Below are 23,518 nucleotides of genomic sequence, written 5' to 3' on the forward strand. Positions count from 1 at the left end.
GATTTTATTGAATGACTGAGCAGTCTCTGATGGCCTAATCCTTTTCCTAAGTTGCACCATGGGGGGAACCTAGTTTATCAGTTCCCATGTGAAAATGTTGATGTATTTTTGGTGAGAGAAGTGGTGAAGGGAGGGCCCAGGGCATTCCGGGAGTTGTAGTTTGCCTACCCCTAGGTGACGACTGCACGTGGGGCATGCTGGGAGATGTAGTCCTTTTCGGCGAATCTTTTCCATTGGTTCACTACGCGCCTGCGCCGTGGGGACTCCATCTCCCGGCGAGCCCCACGGCGGGTAATGGCGGCTGGATTGCTGTTTTGGGCTCAGGCATCTCCCTGAGGGGAAATCGGAAGTGGCGGGGACGGAGCTGTTAGCTGTTCCCTCCGGGGCCATGGAGGGGAAGTCGAAGGTGGCCCCTAGCGTGGATTTCGATCACAGTTGTTCGGACAGTGTGGAGTATTTGACGCTGAACTTCGGACCTTTCGAGACGGTGCACCGCTGGAGGAGGCTACCACCCTGTGATGAGTTTGTGGGGGCCAGGTAAGGAGAACCTAGTACTACCGGCTTGAATCAACTGAATCAGCAATGTCCCCCTCCCGAATCCGCCCCTCACTAACCCCACAAAACCTCCCACACTACAAACTCTTCTGATCCCTCCCACAACCATGATTAACCCCACCCAAACCCATTACTGCACACTGATCCATCAATACTCCCACAGAGACCCCTTACTGCATATTGATCCATCAGTACTCTCACAGAGACGCCTTAATGCACACTGATCCATCAATACTTCACAGAGACCCCTTACTACACACTGATCCATCAATACTCTCACATACACCCCGTACTGCACCTTGATCTGTCAGTACTCTCACAGAGACCTCTTACTGCACACTGATTCATCAATACTGTCTCTTAAAGACCCCTTACTGCACCCTGATCAATCAATACGGTCTCCCATTACTGCACACTAATGCATGAATACTGTCTCACAGAAACTCTGAGCTGCACACTGATCCAAAAATACTCTCACATAGACCCCTTATGGCAAACTGATCCATGAATACTATCTCACAGAGACTCCTTACTGCACACTGATCCATCAGTACTCTCAGAGAGACTCCTTACGGCACACTGATCCATCAATACTCTCACAGAGACCCCTTACTGCACACTGATCCATCAATACTCTCACAGAGACTCCGCAATGCGCACTGATCCATCAATACTCTCACAGAGCCCCTTACTGCAAACTGATTCATCAATACTGTCTCACAGAGACTCCCTATTGCACACTGATCCATCAATACTCTCACAGACCCCCTTACTGCACACTGATCCAGCAATACCCTCACAGAGACCCCTTACAGAACACTGATCCAGCAATACTATCTCTCAAAGACCCCTTACTGCGACTGATCCATCAATACTGTCTCTCAAAGACCCCTGACTGCACACTGATCCATCAATACTCTCACAGAGACTCCTTACTGGACGCTGTTCCATCAATACTCTCACAGAGCCCCTTACTGCAGACTGAACCTTCGATACTCTCACAGAGAGCCCTAACTGCCCGCTGATCCATCAATACTCGCACTGAGACCCCTTACTGCACTTTGATCCATCAATACTCTAACAGAGACCACTTACTGCACATTGATCCATCAATACTCTCACAGAGACCCCTTACTGCACACTGATCCATCAAGACGCTCACAGAGACTCCTTAATGCTCACTGATCCATCAATACTCTCACAGAGACCCCTTACTGCACACTGATCCATCAATACTATCTCTCAAAGACCCCTTACTGCGACAGATCCATCAATACTGTCTCTCAAAGACCCCTGACTGCACACTGATCCATCAATACTCGCACTGAGACCCCTTACTGCACATTGATCCATCAATACTCTCACAGAGACCCCTTACTGCACCCTGATCCATCAATACTCTCACAGAGACCACTTACTGCACACAGGTCCATCAATACTCTCACAGAGACCACATATTCCACACTGATCCATCAGTACTCTAACAGAGACTCCTTACTGCACGCTGTTCCATCAATATCTCACTGAGCCCCTCACTGCACACTGATCCATCGATACTCTCACAGAGCCCCTTACTGCACACTGATCCATCAATACTGTCTCACAGAGACTCCCTACTACACACTGATCCAGCAATACTCTCACAGAGACCACTTACTGCACACAGGTCCATCAATACTCTCACAGAGACCACATATTCCACACTGATCCATCAATACTCTAACAGAGACTCCTTACTGCACGCTGTTCCATCAATATCTCACCAAGCCCCTCACTGCACACTGATCCATCGATACTCTCACAGAGCCCCTTACTGCACACTGATCCATCAATACTGTCTCACAGTGACTCCCTACTACACACTGATCCAGCAATACTCTCACAGAGACCCCTTATAGCACACTGATCCATGAATACTGCCCCACAGAGACCTATTATTACACACTGATCCATCAATACTGTCTCACAGAGACCCTGACTGCACACTGATCCATCAATACTCTCGCAGGGAGCCCTTACTGCACACTGATCCATCAATATTCTCACAAAGACTCCTTACTGTACGCTGTTCCATCAATACTCTCACAGAGCCCCTTACTGCACACTGATCCTTTGATACTCTCACAGAGACCCCTTACTGCACACTTATTCATCAATACTCACACAGAGATTCCTTACTGCACGCTGTTCCATCTATACTATCACAGTGCCCCTTACTGCACACTGATCCATGAATGTTTTCACAGAGATGCCTGACTGCCCAGTGATGTATCAATGCTCTCACAGAGACCCCTTACCGTACACTGATCCATCAATACCCTCACAGAGACCCCTTACTGCACACTGATCCATCAATACTCTCACAGAGACCCATTACTGTACACTGATGCATGAAATCTGTCTCACAGAAACTCCTAGCTGCACACTGAGGCAAAAATACTCTCACATAGGCCCCTTACTGCACACTGATCCATGAATATTATCTCACAAAGACTCATAAGTGCACACTGATCCATCAATATTCTCAGAGAGACTCCTGACTGCATACTAATCCATCAACACTGTCACAGAGACCCCTTACTGCACACTGATCCCTCAATACTCTCACAGACCACCCTTACTGCACACTGATCTAACAATACTGTCTCACAGAGACCCCATACTGCACACTTATCCATCAATACTCTCACAAAGACTTCTTACTGTACGCTGTTCCATCAATACTCTCACGGAGCCCCTTACTGCACACTGATCTATCAATACTGTCTCACAGAGCACCCTTACTGCACACTTATTCATCAATACTCACACAGAGATTCCTTACTGCACGCTGTTCCATCTATACTATCACAGTGCCCCTTACTGCACACTGATCCATGAATGTTTTCACAGAGATGCCTTACTGCCCAGTGATGTATCAATGCCCTCACAAAGACCCCTTACTGCACACTGATCCATCAATACTCTTCCAGAGACCCCTGACTAAACACTTATGCATCAATACTCTCACAGAGACTCCTTACTGTACGCTGTTCCATCAATACTCTCACAGAGCGCCTTACTGCACACTGATCCTTCGATACTCTCACAGAGACCCCTTACTGCACACTGATCTATCAATACGGTCTCTCAGAGCACCCTTACTGCACCCTTATTCATCAATACTCTCACAGAGACCCCTTATAGCACACTGATCCATGAATACTGTCCCACAGAGACCTATTATTACACACTGATCCATCAATACTGTCTCACAGAGACTCCTGACTGCACACTGATCCATCAATACTCTCACAGAGAGCCCTTACTGCACACTGATCCATCAATATTCTCAGAGAGACTCCTGACTGCATACTGATCCATCAACACTGTCACCGAGACCCCTTACTGCACACTGATCCCTCAATACTCTCACAGAGACACCTTACTGCACACTGATCCATCAATACTCTCACAGACCACCCTTACTGCACACTGATCTAACAATACTGTCTCACAGAGACCCCATACTGCACACTTATCCATCAATATTCTCACAAAGACTCCTTACTGTACGCTGTTCCATCAATATTCTCGCAGAGCCCCTTACTGCACACTGATCTATCAATACTGTCTCACAGAGCACCCTTACTGCACACTTATTCATCAATACTCTCACAGAGATTCCTTACTGCACGCTGTTCCATCTATACTATCACAGAGCCCCTTACTGCACACTGATCCATGAATGTTTTCACAGAGATGCCTTACTGCCCAGTGATGTATCAATGCTCTCACAGAGACCCCTTACCGTACACTGATCCATCAATACCCTCACAAAGACCCCTTACTGCACACTGATCCATCAATACTCTTCCAGAGACCCCTGACTAAACACTTATGCATCAATACTCTCACAGAGACCCCTTACTACACACTGATCCATCAATACTCTCACATACACCCCGTACTGCACATTGATCTGTCAGTACTCTCACAGAGACCTCTTACTGCACACTGATTCATCAATACTGTCTCTTAAAGACCCCTTACTGCACCCTGATCAATCAATACGGTCTCCCATTACTGCACACTAATGTATGAATACTGTCTCACAGAAACTCTGAGCTGCACACTGATCCAAAAATACTCTCACATAGACCCCTTATGGCACACTGATCCATGAATACTATCTCACAGAGACTCCTTACTGCACACTGATCCATCAGTACTCTCAGAGAGACTCCTTACGGCACACTGATCCATCGATACTCTCACAGAGACCCCTTACTGCACACTGATCCATCAATACTCTCACAGAGACTCCGCAATGCGCACTGATCCATCAATACTCTCACAGAGCCCCTTACTGCAAACTGATTCATCAATATTGTCTCACAGAGACTCCCTATTGCACACTGATCCATCAATACTCTCACAGACCCCCTTACTGCACACTGATCCAGCAATACCCTCACAGAGACCCCTTACAGAACACTGATCCAGCAATACTATCTCTCAAAGACCCCTTACTGCGACTGATCCATCAATACTGTCTCTCAAAGACCCCTGACTGCACACTGATCCATCAATACTCTCACAGAGACTCCTTACTGAACGCTGTTCCATCAATACTCTCACAGAGCCCCTTACTGCAGACTGAACCTTCGATACTCTCACAGAGAGCCCTAACTGCCCGCTGATCCATCAATACTCTCACAGAGACCCCTTACTGCACATTGATCCATCAATACTCTCACAGAGACCCCTACTGCACACTGATCCATCAAGACGCTCACAGAGACTCCTTAATGCTCACTGATCCATCAATACTCTCACAGAGACCCCTTACTGCACACTGATCAATCAATACTATCTCTCAAAGACCCCTTACTGCGACAGATCCATCAATACTGTCTCTCAAAGACCCCTGACTGCACACTGATCCATCAATACTCTCACAGAGACTCCTTACTGAACGCTGTTCCATCAATACTCTCACAGAGCCCCTTACTGCAGACTGAACCTTCGATACTCTCACAGAGAGCCCTAACTGCTGCTGATCCATCAATACTCGCACTGAGACCCCTTACTGCACATTGATCCATCAATACTCTCACAGAGACCCCTTACTGCACCCTGATCCATCAATACTCTCACAGAGACCACTTACTGCACACAGGTCCATCAATACTCTCACAGAGACCACATATTCCACACTGATCCATCAATACTCTAACAGAGACTCCTTACTGCACGCTGTTCCATCAATATCTCACCGAGCCCCTCACTGCACACTGATCCATCGATACTCTCACAGAGCCCCTTACTGCACACTGATCCATCAATACTGTCTCACAGTGACTCCCTACTACACACTGATCCAGTAATACTCTCACAGAGACCCCTTATAGCACACTGATCCATGAATACTGCCCCACAGAGACCTATTATTACACACTGATCCATCAATACTGTCTCACAGAGACCCTGACTGCACACTGATCCATCAATACTCTCACAGGGAGCCCTTACTGCACACTGATCCATCAGTATTCTCAGAGAGACTCCTGACTGCATACTAATCCATCAACACTGTCACAGAGACCCCTTACTGCACACTGATCCCTCAATACTCTCACAGACCACCCTTACTGCACACTGATCTAACAATACTGTCTCACAGAGACCCCATACTGCACACTTATCCATCAATATTCTCACAAAGACTCCTTACTGTACGCTGTTCCATCAATACTCTCACAGAGCCCCTTACTGCACACTGATCCTTCGATACTCTCACAGAGACCACTTACTGCACACTTATTCATCAATACTCACACAGAGATTCCTTACTGCACGCTGTTCCATCTATACTATCACAGTGCCCCTTACTGCACACTGATCCATGAATGTTTTCACAGAGATGCCTGACTGCCCAGTGATGTATCAATGCCCTCACAGAGACCCCTTACCGTACACTGATCCATCAATACCCTCACAGAGACCCCTTACTGCACACTGATCCACCAATACTCTCACAGAGACCCCTTACTGTACACTGATGCATGAAATCTGTCTCACAGAAACTCCTAGCTGCACACTGAGGCAAAAATACTCTCACATAGGCCCCTTACTGCACACTGATCCATGAATATTATCTCACAAAGACTCATAAGTGCACACTGATCCATCAGTACTTTCACAGAGCACACTTACTGCACACAGATCCATCAATACTCTTCCAGAGACCCCTGACTAAACACTTATCCATCAATACTCTCACAGAGACTCCTTACTGTATGCTGTTCCATCAATACTATCACAGTGCCCCTTACTGCACACTGATCCATGAATGTTTTCACAGCGATGCCTTACTGCCCAGTGATCTATCAGTGCTCTCACAGAGACCCTTACTGCACACTGATCCATCAATACTGTCTCTCAAAGACCCCTTACTGCACACTGATCCATCAATACTGTCTCTGAAACGCCCTTACTGCACACTGATCCATCACTACTCTTACAGAGACCCCTGACTACACATTTATCCAACAATACTCTCACAGAGACTCCTTACTGCACGATGTTCCATCAAGACTCTCACAGAGCCCCTTACTGCAGACTGAACCTTCGATACTCTCACAGAGAGCCCTAACTGCCCGCTGATCCATCAATACTCGCACTGAGACCTCTTACTGCACTTTGATCCATCAATACTCTCACAGAGACCCCTTACTGCACACTGATCCATCAAGACTCTCACAGAGACTCCTTAATGCTCACTGATCCATCAATACTCTCACAGAGACCCCTTACTGCACACTGATCCATCAATACTATCTCTCAAAGACCCCTTACTGCGACAGATCCATCAATACTGTCTCTCAAAGACCCCTGACTGCACACTGATCCATCAATACTCTCACAGAGACTCCTTACTGAACGCTGTTCCATCAATACTCTCACAGAGCCCCTTACTGCAGACTGAACCTTCGATACTCTCACAGAGAGCCCTAACTGCTGCTGATCCATCAATACTCGCACTGAGAACCCTGACTGCACATTGATCCATCAATACTCTCACAGAGACCCCTTACTGCACATTGATCCATCAATACTCTCACAGAGACCACATATTCCACACTGATCCATCAATACTCTCACAGAGACCCCTTACTGCACACTGATCTATCAATACTCTCACAGAGACCACTTACTGCACACAGGTCCATCAATACTCTCACAGAGACCACATATTCCACACTGATCCATCAATACTCTAACGGAGACTCCTTACTGCACGCTGTTCCATCAATATCTCACAGAGCCCCTCACTGTACACTGATCCATCGATACTCTCACAGAGCCCCTTACTGCAGACTGATCCATCAATACTGTCTCACAGAGACTCCCTACTACACACTGATTCAGTAATACTCTCACAGAGACCCCTTATAGCACACTGATCCATGAATACTGTCCCACAGAGACCTATTATTACACACTGATCCATCAATACTGTCTCACAGAGACTCCTGACTGCACACTGATCCATCAATACTCTCACAGAGAGCCCTTACTGCACACTGATCCATCAATATTCTCAGAGAGACTCCTGACTGCATACTGATCCATCAACACTGTCACCGAGACCCCTTACTGCACACTGATCCCTCAATACTCTCACAGAGACACCTTACTGCACACTGATTCATCAATACTCTCACAGACCACCCTTACTGCACACTGATCTAACAATACTGTCTCACAGAGACCCCATACTGCACACTTATCCATCAATACTCTCACAAAGACTCCTTACTGTACGCTGTTCCATCAATATTCTCACAGAGCCCCTTACTGCACACTGATCTATCAATACTGTCTCACAGAGCACCCTTACTGCACACTTATTCATCAATACTCTCACAGAGATTCCTTACTGCACGCTGTTCCATCTATACTATCACAGTGCCCCTTACTGCACACTGATCCATGAATGTTTTCACAGAGATGCCTTACTGCCCAGTGATGTATCAATGCTCTCACAGAGACCCCTTACCGTACACTGATCCATCAATACCCTCACAAAGACCCCTTACTGCACACTGATCCATCAATACTCTTCCAGAGACCCCTGACTAAACACTTATGCATCAATACTCTCACAGAGACTCCTTACTGTACGCTGTTCCATCAATACTCTCACAGAGCGCCTTACTGCACACTGATCCTTCGATACTCTCACAGAGACCCCCTTACTGCACACTGATCTATCAATACGTTCTCTCAGAGCACCCTTACTGCACACTTATTCATCAATACTCTCACAGAGATTCCTTACTGCACGCTGTTCCATCAATACTATCACAGTGCCCCTTACTGCACACTGATACATGAATGTTTTTACAGCGACGCCTTACTGCCCAGTGATGTATCAATGCTGTCACAGAGCCCCTTACTGCACACTGATCCATCAATACTGTCTCTCAAAGACCCCTTACTGCACACTGATCTAACAATACTGTCTCACAGAGCACCCTTACTGCACACTTATTCACCAATACTCTCACACAGATTCCTTACTGCTTCCGGTCCATCTATACTATCACAGTGCCCCTAACTGCACACTGATCCATGAATGTTTTCACAGAGATGCCTTACTGCCCAGTGATGTATCAATGCTCTCACAGAGACCCCTTACCATACACTGATCCATCAATACTGTCTCTCAAAGACCCCTTACTGCACATTGATCCATCAATACTGTCTCTCAAGGACCCCTTACTGCACACTGATCCATCAATATGGTCTCACGGAGACCCATTACTGCACACTGATCCATCAAAAGTCGCACAGAGATCCGTTACTGCACACTGATCCATCAATATTGTCTCACAAGGACGACTTACTGTACATTGATCCATCAATACTGTCTCACAAAGACCCCTTGCTGAACACTGATCCATCAATACTCTCACAGACCCCCTTACTGCACACTGATCCAGCAATACCCTCACAGAGACCCCTTACAGAACACTGATCCCGCAATACTATCTCTCAAAGACCCGTTACTGCGACTGATCCATCAATACTGTCTCTCAAAGACCCCTGACTGCACACTGATCCATCAATACTCTCACAGAGACTCCTTACTGAACGCTGTTCCATCAACACTCTCACAGAGCCCCTTACTGCAGACTGAACCTTCGATACTCTCACAGAGAGCCCTAACTGCCCGCTGATCCATCAATACTCTCACAGAGACCCCTTACTGCACATTGATCCATCAATACTCTCACAGAGACCCCTTACTGCACACTGATTCATCAAGACGCTCACAGAGACTCCTTAATGCTCACTGATCCATCAATACTCTCACAGAGACCCCTTACTGCACACTGATCCATCAATACTATCTCTCAAAGACCACTTACTGCGACAGATCCATCAATACTGTCTCTCAAAGACCCCTGACTGCACACTGATCCATCAATACTCTCACAGAGACTCCTTACTGAACGCTGTTCCATCAATACTCTCACAGAGCCCCTTACTGCAGACTGAACCTTCGATACTCTCACAGAGAGCCCTAACTGCTGCTGATACATCAATACTCGCACTGAGACCCCTTACTGCACATTGATCCATCAATACTCTCACAGAGACCACATATTCCACACTGATCCATCAATACTCTCACAGAGACCCATTACTGCACCCTGATCCATCAATACTCTCACAGAGACCACTTACTGCACACAGGTCCATCAATACTCTCACAGAGACCACATATTCCACACTGATCCATCAATACTCTAACAGAGCCCCTTACTGCACACTGATCCATCAATACTGTCTCACAGAGACTCCCTACTACACACTGATCCAGCAATACTCTCACAGAGACCACTTACTGCACACAGGTCCATCAATACTCTCACAGAGACCACATATTCCACACTGATCCATCAATACTCTAACAGAGACTCCTTACTGCACGCTGTTCCATCAATATCTCACCGAGCCCCTCACTGCACACTGATCCATCGATACTCTCACAGAGCCCCTTATAGCACACTGATCCATGAATACTGCCCCACAGAGACCTATTATTACACACTGATCCATCAATACTGTCTCACAGAGACCCTGACTGCACACTGATCCATCAATATTCTCACAGGGAGCCCTTACTGCACACTGATCCATCAATATTCTCAGAGAGACTCCTGACTGCATACTAATCCATCAACACTGTCACAGAGACCCCTTACTGCACACTGATCCCTCAATACTCTCACAGACCACCCTTACTGCACACTGATCTAACAATACTGTCTCACAGAGACCCCATACTGCACACTTATCCATCAATACTCTCACAAAGACTTCTTACTGTACGCTGTTCCATCAATACTCTCACGGAGCCCCTTACTGCACACTGATCCTTCGATACTCTCACAGAGACCCCTTACTGCACACTTATTCATCAATACTCACACAGAGATTCCTTACTGCACGCTGTTCCATCTATACTATCACATTGCCCCTTACTGCACACTGATCCATGAATGTTTTCACAGAGATGCCTGACTGCCCAGTGATGTATCAATGCTCTCACAGAGACCCCTTACCGTACACTGATCCACCAATACTCTCACAGAGACCCCTTACTGTACACTGATGCATGAATTCTGTCTCACAGAAACTCCTAGCTGCACACTGAGGCAAAAATACTCTCACATAGGCCCTTTACTGCACACTGATCCATGAATATTATCTCACAAAGACTCATAAGTGCACACTGATCCATCAGTACTTTCACAGAGCACACTTACTGCACACAGATCCATCAATACTCTCACAGAGACTCCTTACTGTATGCTGTTCCATCAATACTATCACAGTGCCCCTTACTGCACACTGATCCATGAATGTTTTCACAGCGATGCCTTACTGCCCAGTGATCTATCAGTGCTCTCACAGAGACCCTTACTGCACACTGATCCATCAATACTGTCTCTCAAAGACCCCTTACTGCACACTGATCCATCAATACTGTCTCTGAAACGCCCTTACTGCACACTGATCCATCACTACTCTTACAGAGACCCCTGACTACACATTTATCCAACAATACTCTCACAGAGACTCCTTACTGCACGATGTTCCATCAAGACTCTCACAGAGCCCCTTACTGCAGACTGAACCTTCGATACTCTCACAGAGAGCCCTAACTGCCCGCTGATCCATCAATACTCGCACTGAGACCTCTTACTGCACTTTGATCCATCAATACTCTCACAGAGACCCCTTACTGCACACTGATCCATCAATATTCTCAGAGAGACTCCTGACTGCATACTGATCCATCAACACTGTCACCGAGACCCCTTACTGCACACTGATCCCTCAATACTCTCACAGAGACACCTTACTGCACACTGATTCATCAATACTCTCACAGACCACCCTTACTGCACACTGATCTAACAATACTGTCTCACAGAGACCCCATACTGCACACTTATCCATCAATACTCTCACAAAGACTCCTTACTGTACGCTGTTCCATCAATTTTCTCACAGAGCCCCTTACTGCACACTGATCTATCAATACTGTCTCACAGAGCACCCTTACTGCACACTTATTCATCAATACTCTCACAGAGATTCCTTACTGCACGCTGTTCCATCTATACTATCACAGTGCCCCTTACTGCACACTGATCCGTGAATGTTTTCACAGAGATGCCTTACTGCCCAGTGATGTATCAATGCCCTCACAAAGACCCCTTACTGCACACTGATCCATCAATACTCTTCCAGAGACCCCTGACTAAACACTTATGCATCAATACTCTCACAGAGACTCCTTACTGTACGCTGTTCCATCAATACTCTCACAGAGCGCCTTACTGCACACTGATCCTTCGATACTCTCACAGAGACCCCTTACTGCACACTGATCTAACAATACGGTCTCTCAGAGCACCCTTACTGCACACTTATTCATCAATACTCTCACAGAGATTCCTTACTGCACGCTGTTCCATCAATACTATCACAGTGCCCCTTACTGCACACTGATACATGAATGTTTTTACAGCGACGCCTTACTGCCCAGTGATGTATCAATGCTGTCACAGAGCCCCTTACTGCACACTGATCCATCAATACTGTCTCTCAAAGACCCCTTACTGCACACTGATCTAACAATACTGTCTCACAGAGCACCCTTACTGCACACTTATTCACCAATACTCTCACACAGATTCCTTACTGCACGCTGTTCCATCTATACTATCACAGTGCCCCTAACTGCCCACTGATCCATGAATGTTTTCACAGAGATGCCTTACTGCCCAGTGATTTATCAATGCTCTCACAGAGACCCCTTACCATACACTGATCCATCAATACCCTCACAGAGACCCCTTACTGCACACTGATCCATCAATACTCTCACAAAGACTCCTTACTGTACGCTGTTCCATCAATATTCTCACAGAGCCCCTTACTGCACACTGATCTATCAATACTGTCTCACAGAGCACCCTTACTGCACACTTATTCATCAATACTCTCACAGAGATTCCTTACTGCACGCTGTTCCATCTATACTATCACAGTGCCCCTTACTGCACACTGATCCATGAATGTTTTCACAGAGATCCCTCACTGCCCAGTGACATATCAATGCTCTCACAGAGCCCCTTACTGCACACTGATCCATCAATACTGTCTCTCAAAGACCCCTTACTGCACATTGATCCATCAATACTGTCTCTCAAGGACCCCTTACTGCACACTGATCCATCAATATGGTCTCACGGAGACCCATTACTGCACACTGATCCATCAAAAGTCGCACAGAGATCCGTTACTGCACACTGATCCATCAATATTGTCTCACAAAGACGACTTACTGTACATTGATCCATCAATACTGTCTCACAAAGACCCCTTGCTGAACACTGATCCATCAATACTCTGACAGACCCCCTTACTGCACACTGATCCAGCAATATTGTCTCACAAAGACGACTTACTGTACATTGATCCATCAATATTGTCTCACAAAGAGCCCTTGCTGAACACTGATCCATCAATACTCTCACAGACCCCCTTACTGCACACTGATCCAGCAATACCCTCACAGAGACAATACTCTCACAGACCCCCTTACTGCACACTGATCCAGCAATACCCTCACAGAGACCCCTTACAGAACACTGATCCCGCAATACTATCTCTCAAAGACCCCTTACTGCGACTGATCCATCAATACTGTCTCTCAAAGACCCCTGACTGCACACTGATCCATCAATACTCTCACAGAGACTGCTTACTGAACGCTGTTCCATCAATACTCTCACAGAGCCCCTTACTGCAGACTGAAACTTCGATACTCTCACAGAGAGCCCTAACTGCCCGCTGATCCATCAATACTCTCACAGAGACCCCTTACTGCACATTGATCCATCAATACTCTCACAGAGACCCCTTACTGCACACTGATCCATCAAGACGCTCACAGAGACTCCTTAATGCTCACTGATCCATCAATACTCTCACAGAGACCCCTTACTGCACACTGATCCATCAATACTATCTCTCAAAGACCCTTACTGCGACAGATCCATCAATACTGTCTCTCAAAGACCCCTGACTGCACACTGATCCATCAATACTCTCACAGAGACTCCTTACTGAACGCTGTTCCATCAATACTCTCACAGAGCCCCTTACTGCAGACTGAACCTTCGATACTCTCACAGAGAGCCCTAACTGCTGCTGATGCATCAATACTCGCACTGAGACCCCTTACTTCACATTGATCCATCAATACTCTCACAGAGACCACACATTCCACACTGATCCATCAATACTCTCACAGAGACCACTTACTGCACACAGGTCCATCAATACTCTCACAGAGACCACATATTCCACACTGATCCATCAATACTCTAACAGAGACTCCTTACTGCACGCTGTTCCATCAATATCTCACCGATCCCGTCACTGCACACTGATCCATCGATACTTTCACAGAGCCCCTTACTGCACACTGATCCATCAATACTGTCTCACAGAGACTCCCTACTACACACTGATCCAGCAATACTCTCACAGAGACCACTTACTGCACACAGGTCCATCAATACTCTCACAGAGACCACATATTCCACACTGATTCATCAATACTCTAACAGAGACTCCTTACTGCACGCTGTTCCATCAATATCTCACCGAGCCCCTCACTGCACACTGATCCATCGATACTCTCACAGAGCCCCTTATAGCACACTGATCCATGAATACTGCCCCACAGAGACCTATTATTACACACTGATCCATCAATACTGTCTCACAGAGACCCTGACTGCACACTGATCCATCAATATTCTCACAGGGAGCCCTTACTGCACACTGATCCATCAATATTCTCAGAGAGACTCCTGACTGCATACTAATCCATCAACACTGTCACAGAGACCCCTTACTGCACACTGATCCCTCAATACTCTCACAGACCACCCTTACTGCACACTGATCTAACAATACTGTCTCACAGAGACCCCATACTGCACACTTCTCCATCAATACTCTCACAAAGACTTCTTACTGTACGCTGTTCCATCAATACTCTCACGGAGCCCCTTACTGCACACTGATCCTTCGATACTCTCACAGAGACCCCTTACTGCACACTTATTCATCAATACTCACACAGAGATTCCTTACTGCACCCTGTTCCATCTACACTATCACAGTGCCGCTTACTGCACACTGATCCATGAATGTTTTCACAGAGATGCCTGACTGCCCAGTGATGTATCAATGCTCTCACAGAGACCCCTTACCGTACACTGATCCATCAATACCCTCACAGAGACCCCTTACTGCACACTGATCCACCAATACTCTCACAGAGACCCCTTACTGTACACTGATGCATGAATTCTGTCTCACAGAAACTCCTAGCTGCACATTGAGGCAAAAATACTCTCACATAGGCCCTTTACTGCACACTGATCCATGAATATTATCTCACAAAGACTCATAAGTGCACACTGATCCATCAGTACTTTCACAGAGCACACTTACTGCACACAGATCCATCAATACTCTTCCAGAGACCCCTGACTAAACACTTATCCATCAATACTCTCACAGAGACTCCTTACTGTATGCTGTTCCATCAAGACTCTCACAGAGCCCCTTACTGCAGACTGAACCTTCGATACTCTCACAGAGAGCCCTAACTGCCCGCTGATCCATCAATACTCGCACTGAGACCTCTTACTGCACTTTGATCCATCAATACTCTCACAGAGACCCCTTACTGCACACTGATCCATCAAGACTCTCACAGAGACTCCTTAATGCTCACTGATCCATCAATACTATCTCTCAAAGACCCCTTACTGCGACAGATCCATCAATACTGTCTCTCAAAGACCCCTGACTGCACACTGATCCATCAATACTCTCACAGAGACTCCTTACTGAACGCTGTTCCATCAATACTCTCACAGAGCCCCTTACTGCAGACTGAACCTTCGATACTCTCACAGAGAGCCCAAACTGCTGCTGATACATCAATACTCGCACTGAGACCCCTTACTGCACATTGATCCATCAATACTCTCACAGAGACCACATATTCCACACTGATCCACCAATACTCTCACAGAGACCCATTACTGCACCCTGATCCATCAATACTCTCACAGAGACCACTTACTGCACACAGGTCCATCAATACTCTCACAGAGACCACATATTCCACACTGATCCATCAATACTCTAACAGAGCCCCTTACTGCACACTGATCCATCAATACTGTCTCACAGAGACTCCCTACTACACACTGATCCAGCAATACTCTCACAGAGACCACTTACTGCACACAGGTCCATCAATACTCTCACAGAGACCACATATTCCACACTGATTCATCAATACTCTAACAGAGACTCCTTACTGCACGCTGTTCCATCAATATATCACCGAGCCCCTCGCTGCACACTGATCCATCGATACTCTCACAGAGCCCCTTACTGCACACTGATCCATCAATACTGTCTCACAGTGACTCCCTACTACACACTGATCCAGCAATACTCTCACAGAGACCCCTTATAGCAAACTGATCCATGAATACTGCCCCACAGAGACCTATTATTTCACACTGATCCATCAATACTGTCTCACAGAGACCCTGACTGCACACTGATCCATCAATACTCTCACAGGGAGCCCTTACTGCACACTGATCCATCAATATTCTCAGAGAGACTCCTGACTGCATACTAATCCATCAACACTGTCACAGAGACCCCTTACTGCACACTGATCCCTCAATACTCTCACAGACCACCCTTACTGCACACTGATCTAACAATACTGTCTCACAGAGACCCCATACTGCACACTTATCCATCAATACTCTCACAAAGACTTCTTACTGTACGCTGTTCCATCAATACTCTCACGGAGCCCCTTGCTGCACACTGATCCTTCGATACTCTCACAGAGACCCCTTACTGCACACTTATTCATCAATACTCACACAGAGATTCCTTACTGCACACTGTTCCATCTATACTATCACATTGCCCCTTACTGCACACTGATCCATGAATGTTTTCACAGAGATGCCTGACTGCCCAGTGATGTATCAATGCTCTCACAGAGACCCCTTACCGTACACTGATCCACCAATACTCTCACAGAGACCCCTTACTGTACACTGATGCATGAATTCTGTCTCACAGAAACTCCTAGCTGCACACTGAGGCAAAAATACTCTCACATAGGCCCCTTACTGCACACTGATCCATGAATATTATCTCACAAAGACTCATAAGTGCACACTGATCCATCAGTACTTTCACAGAGCACACTTACTGCACACAGATCCATCAATACTCTTCCAGAGACCCCTGACTAAACACTTATCCATCAATACTCTCACAGAGACTCCTTACTGTATGCTGTTCCATCAAGACTCTCACAGAGCCCCTTACTGCAGACTGAACCTTCGATACTCTCACAGAGAGCCCTAACTGCCCGCTGATCCATCAATACTCGCACTGAGACCTCTTACTGCACTTTGATCCATCAATACTCTCACAGAGACCCCTTACTGCACACTGATCCATCAAGACTCTCACAGAGACTCCTTAATGCTCACTGATCCATCAATACTCTCACAGAGACCCCTTACTGCACACTGATCCATCAATACTATCTCTCAAAGACCCCTTACTGCGACAGATCCATCAATACTGTCTCTCAAAGACCCCTGACTGCACACTGATCCATCAATACTCTCACAGAGACTCCTTACTGAACGCTGTTCCATCAATACTCTCACAGAGCCCCTTACTGCAGACTGAACCTTCGATACTCTCACAGAGAGCCCTAACTGCTGCTGATCCATCAATACTCGCACTGAGAACCCTTACTGCACATTGATCCATCAATACTCTCACAGAGACCCCTTACTGCACACTGATCCATCAATACTCTCACATAGGCTCCTTACTGCACACTGATCCATGAATATTATCTCACAAAGACTCATAAGTGCACACTGATCCATCAGTACTTTCACAGAGCACACTTACTGCACACAGATCCATCAATACTCTTCCAGAGACCCCTGACTAAACACTTATCCATCAATACTCTCACAGAGACTCCTTACTGTATGCTGTTCCATCAATACTATCACAGTGCCCCTTACTGCACACTGATCCATGAATGTTTTCACAGCGATGCCTTACTGCCCAGTGATCTATCAGTGCTCTCACAGAGACCCTTACTGCACACTGATCCATCAATACTGTCTCTCAAAGACCCCTTACTGCACACTGATCCATCAATACTGTCTCTGAAACCCCCTTACTGCACACTGATCCATCAATACTCTTACAGAGACCCCTGACTACCCATTTATCCATCAATACTCTCACAGAGACTCCTTACTGAACGCTGTTCCATCAATACTCTCACAGAGCCCCTTACTGCAGACTGAACCTTCGATACTCTCACAGAGAGCCCTAACTGCTGCTGATCCATCAATACTCACACTGAGAACCCTTACTGCACAGTGATCCATCAATTCTCTCACAGAGACCACTTACTGCACACAGGTCCATCAATACTCTCACAGAGACCACATATTCCACACTGATCCATCAATACTCTAACAGAGACTCCTTACTGCACGCTGTTCCATCAATATCTCACAGAGCCCCTCACTGTACACTGATCCATCGATACTCTCACAGAGCCCCTTACTGCAGACTGATCCATCAATACTGTCTCACAGAGACTCCCTACTACACACTGATTCAGTAATACTCTCACAGAGACCCCTTATAGCACACTGATCCATGAATACTGTCCCACAGAGACCTATTATTACACACTGATCCATCAATACTGTCTCACAGAGACTCCTGACTGCACACTGATCCATCAATACTCTCACAGAGAGCCCTTACTGCACACTGATCCATCAATTTTCTCAGAGAGACTCCTGACTGCATACTGATCCATCAACACTGTCACCGAGACCCCTTACTGCACACTGATCCCTCAATACTCTCACAGAGACACCTTACTGCACACTGATCCATCAATACTCTCACAGACCACCCTTACTGCACACTGATCTAACAATACTGTCTCACAGAGACCCCATACTGCACACTTATCCATCAATACTCTCACAAAGACTCCTTACTGTACGCTGTTCCATCAATATTCTCACAGAGCCCCTTACTGCACACTGATCTATCAATACTGTCTCACAGAGCACCCTTACTGCACACTTATTCATCAATACTCTCACAGAGATTCCTTACTGCACGCTGTTCCATCTATACTATCACAGTGCCCCTTACTGCACACTGATCCATGAATGTTTTCACAGAGATGCCTTACTGCCCAGTGATGTATCAATGCTCTCACAGAGACCCCTTACCGTACACTGATCCATCAATACCCTCACAAAGACCCCTTACTGCACACTGATCCATCAATACTCTTCCAGAGACCCCTGACTAAACACTTATGCATCAATACTCTCACAGAGACTCCTTACTGTACGCTGTTCCATCAATACTCTCACAGAGCGCCTTACTGCACACTGATCCTTCGATACTCTCACAGAGACCCCTTACTGCACACTGATCTATCAATACGGTCTCACAGAGCACCCTTACTGCACACTTATTCATCAATACTCTCACAGAGATTCCTTACTGCACGCTGTTCCATCAATACTATCACAGTGCCCCTTACTGCACACTGGTACATGAATGTTTTTACAGCGACGCCTTACTGCCCAGTGATGTATCAATGCTGTCACAGAGCCCCTTACTGCACACTGATCCATCAATACTGTCTCTCAAAGACCCCTTACTGCACACTGATCTAACAATACTGTCTCACAGAGCACCCTTACTGCACACTTATTCACCAATACACTCACACAGATTCCTTACTGCACGCTGTTCCATCTATACTATCACAGTGCCCCTAACTGCGCACTGATACATGAATGTTTTTACAGCGACGCCTTACTGCCCAGTGATGTATCAATGCTGTCACAGAGCCCCTTACTGCACACTGATCCATCAATACTGTCTCTCAAAGACCCCTTACTGCACACTGATCTAACAATACTGTCTCACAGAGCACCCTTACTGCACACTTATTCATCAATACTCTCACACAGATTCCTTACTGCACGCTGTTCCATCTATACTATCACAGTGCCCCTTACTGCACACTGATCCATGAATGTTTTCACAGAGATGCCTTACTGCCCAGTGATGTATCAATGCTCTCACAGAGACCCCTTACCGTACACTGATCCATCAATACCCTCACAAAGACCCCTTACTGCACACTGATCCATCAATACTCTTCCAGAGACCCCTGACTAAACACTTATGCATCAATACTCTCACAGAGACTCCTTACTGTACGCTGTTCCATCAATACTCTCACAGAGCGCCTTACTGCACATTGATCCTTCGATACTCTCACAGAGACCCCTTACTGCACACTGATCTATCAATACGGTCTCACAGAGCACCCTTACTGCACACTTATTCATCAATACTCTCACAGAGATTCCTTACTGCACGCTGTTCCATCAATACTATCACAGTGCCCCTTACTGCACACTGATACATGAATGTTTTTACAGCGACGCCTTACTGCCCAGTGATGTATCAATGCTGTCACAGAGCCCCTTACTGCACACTGATCCATCAATACTGTCTCTCAAAGACCCCTTACTGCACACTGATCTAACAATACTGTCTCACAGAGCACCCTTACTGCACACTTATTCACCAATACTCTCACACAGATTCCTTACTGCTTCCGGTCCATCTATACTATCACAGTGCCCCTTACTGCACACTGATCCATGAATGTTTTCACAGAGATGCCTTACTGCCCAGTGATGTATCAATGCTCTCACAGAGACCCCTTACCATACACTGATCCATCAATACCCTCACAGAGACCCCTTACTGCACACTGATCCATCAATACTCTCACAAAGACTCCTTACTGTACGCTGTTCCATCAATATTCTCACAGAGCCCCTTACTGCACACTGATCTATCAATACTGTCTCACAGAGCACCCTTACTGCACACTTATTCATCAATACTCTCACAGAGATTCCTTACTGCACGCTGTTCCATCTATACTATCACAGTGCCCCTTACTGCACACTGATCCATGAATGTTTTCACAGAGATCCCTCACTGCCCAGTGACGTATCAATGCTCTCACAGAGCCCCTTACTGCACAATGATCCATCAATACTGTCTCTCAAAGACCCCTTACTGCACATTGATCCATCAATACTGTCTCTCAAAGACCCCTTACTGCACATTGATCCATCAATACTGTCTCTCAAGGACCCCTTACTGCACACTGATCCATCAATATGGTCTCACGGAGACCCATTACTGCACACTGATCCATCAATAGTCACACAGAGACCCCTTACTGCACACTGATCCATCAATATTGTCTCACAAAGACGACTTACTGTATATTGATCCATCAATACTGTCTCACAAAGACCCCTTGCTGAACACTGATCCATCAATACTCTCACAGACCCCCTTACTGCACACTGATCTAGCAATACCCTCACAGAGACCCCTTACAGAACACTGATCCAGCAATACTATCTCTCAAAGACCCCTTACTGCGACTGATCCATCAATACTGTCTCTCAAAGACCCCTGACTGCACACTGATCCATCAATACTCTCACAGAGACTCCTTACTGAACGCTGTTCCATCAATACTCTCACAGAGCCCCTTACTGCAGACTGAACCTTCGGTACTCTCACAGAGAGCCCTAACTGCCCGCTGATCCATCAATACTCTCACAGAGACCCCTTACTGCACACTGATCCACCAATACTCTCACAGAGACCCCTTACTGTACACTGATGCATGAATTCTGTCTCACAGAAACTCCTAGCTGCACACTGAGGCAAAAATACTCTCACATAGGCCCCTTACTGCACACTGATCCATGAATATTATCTCACAAAGACTCATAAGTGCACACTGATCCATCAGTACTTTCACAGAGCACACTTACTGCACACAGATCCATCAATACTCTTCCAGAGACCCCTGACTAAACACTTATCCATCAATACTCTCACAGAGACTCCTTACTGCACGATGTTCCATCAATACTCTCACAGAGCCCCTTACTGCAGACTGAACCTTCGATACTCTCACAGAGAGCCCTAACTGCTGCTGATCCATCAATACTCGCACTGAGAACCCTTACTGCACATTGATCCATCAATACTCTCACAGAGACCCCTTACTGCACACTGATCCATCAATACTCTCACATAGGCTCCTTACTGCACACTGATCCATGAATATTATCTCACAAAGACTCATAAGTGCACACTGATCCATCAGTACTTTCACAGAGCACACTTACTGCACACAGATCCATCAATACTCTTCCAGAGACCCCTGACTAAACACTTATCCATCAATACTCTCACAGAGACTCCTTACTGTATGCTGTTCCATCAATACTATCACAGTGCCCCTTACTGCACACTGATCCATGAATGTTTTCACAGCGATGCCTTACTGCCCAGTGATCTATCAGTGCTCTCACAGAGACCCTTACTGCACACTGATCCATCAATACTGTCTCTCAAAGACCCCTTACTGCACACTGATCCATCAATACTGTCTCTGAAACCCCCTTACTGCACACTGATCCATCAATACTCTTACAGAGACCCCTGACTACCCATTTATCCATCAATACTCTCACAGAGACTCCTTACTGAACGCTGTTCCATCAATACTCTCACAGAGCCCCTTACTGCAGACTGAACATTCGATACTCTCACAGAGAGCCCTACTACACACTGATCCATGAATACTGCAGAGACTGATCCATCAATACTCTCACAGAGACTCTGACTGCACACTGATCCATCAATACTCTCACAGAGCACCTTACTGCACACTGATCCATCAATCTCAGAGAGACCCTGACTGCATACTGATCCATCAATACTGTCACGAGACCCCTTACTGCACATGATCCCTCAATACTCTCACAGAGACCCTTACTGCACACTGATCCATCAATACTCTCACAGAGTCCCTTACTGCACACTGATCCATCAATACTCTCACAGAGACCCCATACTGCACACTGATCCATCAATACTCTCACAGAGACTCCTTACTGCACACTGATCCATCAATATTCTCACAGAGCCCCTTACTGCACACTGATCTATCAATACTCTCACAGAGACTGCACACTTATTCATCAATACTCTCACAGAGATTCCTTACTGCACGCTGTTCCATCTATACTATCACAGTGCCCTTACTGCACACTGCTGATCCATCAATACTCAC

General features: G+C 46.3%; 1 protein-coding gene across 4 annotated transcripts in view; it reads left to right on the plus strand.

Moving 5' to 3' along the window:
• The first annotated feature begins 280 nt into the window (after positions 1–280).
• lztr1 (leucine-zipper-like transcription regulator 1) overlaps positions 281–23,518 on the plus strand; it is a 142,883-nt gene continuing 119,645 nt past the window's right edge. For all 4 annotated transcript variants that reach the window (XM_041203307.1, XM_041203308.1, XM_041203309.1 and 1 more), the window contains exon 1: positions 281–537. In XM_041203307.1, coding sequence (XP_041059241.1) covers positions 389–537 — 149 coding nt within the window. In that variant the 5' untranslated portion in view covers positions 281–388. The remainder of the gene's footprint in view (positions 538–23,518) is intronic.

The sequence above is a fragment of the Carcharodon carcharias genome, chromosome 13, assembly GCF_017639515.1.
Source record: "Carcharodon carcharias isolate sCarCar2 chromosome 13, sCarCar2.pri, whole genome shotgun sequence".
Lineage (NCBI taxonomy): Eukaryota > Metazoa > Chordata > Chondrichthyes > Lamniformes > Lamnidae > Carcharodon > Carcharodon carcharias.